The sequence below is a fragment of the Clupea harengus genome, chromosome 16 (genome assembly GCF_900700415.2).
Source record: "Clupea harengus chromosome 16, Ch_v2.0.2, whole genome shotgun sequence".
Lineage (NCBI taxonomy): Eukaryota > Metazoa > Chordata > Actinopteri > Clupeiformes > Clupeidae > Clupea > Clupea harengus.
In genome coordinates, this window is record NC_045167.1 from 8,674,842 (window position 1) to 8,679,763 (window position 4,922).

A 4,922-nucleotide genomic window follows, 5' to 3' on the forward strand; every position below is an offset into this window, starting at 1 on the left:
TTGCTTAAACATGAGTTCATTTTCACCCCACAGCAGCAAGGACAGAGCCCAGAGAAGAGGCAAATCTAATCAGGCTAACAGCTTGAGTACAACACACACACACACACACACACACACACACACTAGCAGCTCTTCCAGAAGTTCAGTAATGCGAAGAAACTGGGCACCTATAAATACAGCATTAGTGAAGAGTCACACGTCCACAACACCAGCTGAGAGCAAAACAATGCATACAGTTTAGCTACAAGCACACAACACACACACACACACACACACACACATACACACATAAATTAAAAAAGTGGCAGAACCAGCTCTAAAATCACCCTTGAGCAGACCCAGCGCTACACACACACACACACACACACACACACACACACACACACACACACACACACACACAAACACACAGACACACACTACTATAGATATATGCACAGTGCATTGCATTCTCTGCAGCAAATTGATAATGCACATTTAAAGTGTATGTCCAACGAAATAGCTTCCACGACACAATGGAATCCATTTCAAAGTATCTTTCCATTGACCTATCTAACATTACTATGCTGCCAGCATTGCTGGAGTCCACTAAAACACTTCAACCACTTAACCCAGCCATAGTATGTAAAACTATTTCAAATGCAGCAGTCTGTCTCACTTGCATACCCTTACAGGAAATCACCCTCTCTAAAAGCCCGGGGGGTGCAGCAGCGCTTCAGCTATTACTGGCAATTAAATCCCACAAGCTTCTCTGGTCAACAACACACTCACTGATCAACCCTGTTACTGAGGAGCACGAACCTCTGAACAAACAGGATCGATTCACCTGACGCAGCCTCACCTATTGAGAGCAAACAAACAAACACACAAACAAACAAACAAACAAGCCTGAAATAAAGAGCCCTGTGCTTACCCGACACAGCCATCTTCATGGTGGCCTCCAGCGGCCGGTTGTTGTCCAGGTCCTTGCTGAGCTTGAGCTCGCCGGTGTTCTGGTTGAGGATGAGCAGGTTCAGCTCGTTGCCCTCCAGGAAGCTGTAGTGGAGCTTATCCGACACGTCCGGGTCGTGGGCCGGAACCTTGCCTATGATTCCAGCCGGGAAGCTGTTGGACTTGTTGGTGACGTAGTTGTTGAAGAGGATTTCGAAGTCCTTCAGCACGGGCTCGTTGTCGTTCACGTCCTCCACGTGCACGTGCACCGTGGCGCGGCTGACCAGCGGTGCGGATGTGGCCTGCACCACAATCACGTACTCCGTCCGCGTCTCGTAGTCCAGCTCCGCCAGCAGCTTCAGGTCCCCTGTGAAGATGTCCAGGTCGAACATTTCTGGATTGTTCCCCTCCACGATCTGGTATATGATCTGAGCGTTGGTCCCCTCGTCGGGATCCTCCGCAACGATGCGCTCCACCACCGAGTCCACTGTGCTGTCCTCCTTCACGTAGATGTCCAGCCGGTCCTTCTCAAACTTGGGCGCATTGTCGTTGATGTCCAGCACAGACACCTGCACGTCCACGGAGGCCTTCAGCGGCGGCACGCCCTTATCCACAGCAAAAGCCTTCAGGCTATACACAGCCACGTTCTCCCTGTCCAGCTTCCGTGACGTGCGGATGATTCCGGAATAAGTCTCAATCTGGAAGTCACCATCTCCGTCGTCGCCACCATGGAAGGTGTATGTGAGGCGTCCGTTGGAGCCGGAGTCGCGGTCGGTGGCGGAGATCTGGAGTACGCTAGTGAGAGTGGGCGCGTCCTCAAACACGCTGCCCTGGTACTTGTCCCGGCTGAAGCGCGGCTCGTTGTCGTTGGCATCCTGCACCATGATCTCCACGTACGTGGTGTCAGACTTCTGCGGGATGCCGTTGTCGCGGGCGATGATGGCCAGGGTGTACGAGGCCAGGTCCTCATAATCGAGCTCGGTGCGCGTGGTGATGGCGCCCGTGTCGGGGTCGATGGCGAACTGTGGCACGTTGTCCTCCATCTCGTAGGTGATGCGCGCATTCTCGCCTGTGTCTTCGTCCGAGGCGCTGATCAACACGACGGTGGAGCCCACGGGGCGGTCCTCGCTCACCAGCACCTGGTAGTTGGCGCTCTGGAAGACGGGCCGGTGCGTGTTGGCGTCGGTGACATTGATGAGGACCTGCGCGTTGTCGAAGCGCGTGCCGTCGGACGCAGTGAGCGTGAGGGCGTACTGCCGCTCCTGCTTGTAGTCGAGGGGCAGTGCCAACGTCAGCAGTCCGCCGCCGCTCTGGCTGGTGATGGCAAAACGGTTGCGCGTGTTGCCGCTGGAGATCTGATAGGTGACGATGCTGTTGACGTCACGGTCGATGGCGCTGACCGTGAGCACGCTGGTGCCCACCACGGCGTCCTCGTTGATCTTCAGCGAGTACGACCTCTGCGTGAACTCCGGCACGTTGTCGTTGACGTCAAGAACCGTGATGCTGATGCTGGCGGAGGACGAGAGCGCGGGCACGCCATTGTCTCGCGCCTCCACGTCAAACGTGTAGAACTCGGTGGTCTCGCGGTCCAGTTCGGCACACACCATCACCCAGCCCGTGCTGTTGTTGATGGTGAAAGGGAACCCCGGTGTGGTGTCACTAAGCCTGTAGTCCAGACGCGCGTTTTTCCCGGAGTCTGCGTCAATGGCCTGGATGTGAATCACAGAGTGTCCAATGGCCACATTCTCCAACACTGTGGCCTGGAAGGGCGTGCTGACAAACATGGGGGTGTTGTCGTTGATATCCACCACCTGAACAACCACCATCCCCGTCCCATTGATATACGGAGGCCTACCTCCATCCTGGGCCTTAATACGCAGGTTATACTCTCTGATCATCTCATAGTCCAGAGGGTTAATCACATCTATCACACCAGTCGAGGAGTGGATGTAGAACTGGCCTTTCACATTGCCACTGATGATGCTGTAGCGGACTTCGGCGTTGTTTCCCTCGTCTTTGTCTGTGGCCTCCACCTGAGCTATCTGCGTGTTGACAGCCACGTTCTCCGGCACTTGCACTACATACCTTTTCTCGCTAAACTGGGGGTAATTGTCATTCTCGTCCTCTACCGTTATGTACACTGTGGCGGATGCATTACGCGGGCCTGGATCTCTGCCCTGATCATTGGCTTCGACTATCAGTGTATACTGCGACATGACCTCCCTGTCAGGACGTACCCGAATTTTCACAAGCCCATTTCGCGAGTCAATCTCAAAACCGGAGTTATCACCGTCTCCGTTCACAATTCTGTACATCATGTTTGCGTTTGAAGGAGTGTCCCCGTCATTGGCCCGAATGGTGATGACTTCGAACCCCACTTCGACATTTTCGCGAATGGCCACCCTGTACTCCAACTGCTCGAACACAGGCGCGTGATCATTGGTGTCTCTCACAGTGACGGTGAGGTAAGAAGTGGCTATTCGGGGAGGGCTGCCGTGGTCAGTGGCAGTTACTTTGAAGACGTGAGTGTCTTTGACTTCCCTGTCCAGGGGCTGCGTGGTAACAATGCTGCCTGTCTGCGGGTCAATTACGAAGAAATCATCGGATCGCTTATCAAACAGTGCCTCCATGGCATACTTAAGCCTCCCCGCTTCCCCACTATCCGGATCAGTAGCTTTCACGTTGATAACACGAGTCCCCGCTGGCTCATTCTCCGGGACAGATACTTGATAACCGGGCAATTGAAATGTGGGATTCGTTTTTAAGCCTCTCTTTATTCTGAGATTTAATTTACTGGGTTTGTTGTGAATCAACTCTGACGACACGCGGTGACTATTTGGCCCGAATCGCAATCTGACGCGCATGGAAACACGGTCACCCAACGAGCCGTGCACTGTACACCAAAAAGCCATTTCGCTCCGCTCCCCCGGTTCGGAACAGTGCTCATGTTTGAGAAATACATTCCCGTTATTCACTACTGCATTACCATCGGCGTTTGTGCACGAATAACTAGAAATTGAAGTCTGCTTAACGAATTCAGGTAAAATGTCGTTCACATTGACAAGTAAATTACCTGAAGACAAGCAGGAAGTTTCCCCTAACTTGTATAGGTGATCGGCATAAATATCTGGCTTGTCAATGGAACTCTTTCTTTTGTATTTGATAAAACAATTCTGTCCGTGAACAAACACGTTAAAATGTGTCAGAACAAAGTTTCCAGATGTCATAGATCTTATCTTGACATAGAGAGGCGCCGGGTTCTTAGGTAAGCGCGCACAGTCCACCCTACTGGAAACACTTACCACTCCGTCTTGCCATTCTACATTCACAAACTCCAATAGGTATTTTGCAGTTAAAGTTCTGTCAATTTTGTATGTCCAGCCGGGACCGAGTGACATATTTGTCAGCACGTTCCCTGAGAGTGAAGTGTCTGAGATGTGTAAGTCGAAACATCCCATGAACGGCAAACTACACACAAGGCTTACCCAGGTCCAACGCAGAACCACTTCCATGGTTTAAAATTCCTTAGTTCCACAGAACTTCAAAACACCTTAAGAAAGTCCATCAACTCTCCCTTTCCCCACACGGTGCCTTTCATTTAACCTTCATTTTTCCAGTTTTAACGGAGAAAAAGTCACTGTATCCGTAGTATCCATGGGACGAGGTGGCATTATTCCATGTAAAGTTTAAAATGACTACAAAATGGCTCCGCGCCGCGGCTCGCTCCCCTCCTCCGAGCGTGATTAGCATAAACCTGCTGCGTTGCCCCGAGAGGTGCTCTCACGTGGGGCTTTCTCTTGGGGGCTCTTGCGAATCTACAAAAGCCTTGCGGGAATCGCCGGTGCCTTTGGTATTGTTATTCAATTCGTCATTGAAAGTTTGTTAAGCGCCCTGTTTTGACGAGCCATCTCGACCGAGAAATATGTAAGAAGTTAAAACGATTCCGTCAAAACCTTCTTCACTAAGTAAGCTATTTGTAGGTCTCAGATATC

General features: G+C 51.7%; 1 protein-coding gene across 2 annotated transcripts in view; it reads right to left on the reverse strand.

Moving 5' to 3' along the window:
- Positions 1 to 4,922, reverse strand: part of celsr1a (cadherin EGF LAG seven-pass G-type receptor 1a) — a 103,693-nt gene extending 98,771 nt beyond the window's left edge. For both annotated transcript variants that reach the window (XM_031582649.1, XM_031582648.1), the window contains exon 1: positions 914 to 4,922. In XM_031582649.1, coding sequence (XP_031438509.1) covers positions 914 to 4,442 — 3,529 coding nt within the window. In that variant the 5' untranslated portion in view covers positions 4,443 to 4,922. The remainder of the gene's footprint in view (positions 1 to 913) is intronic.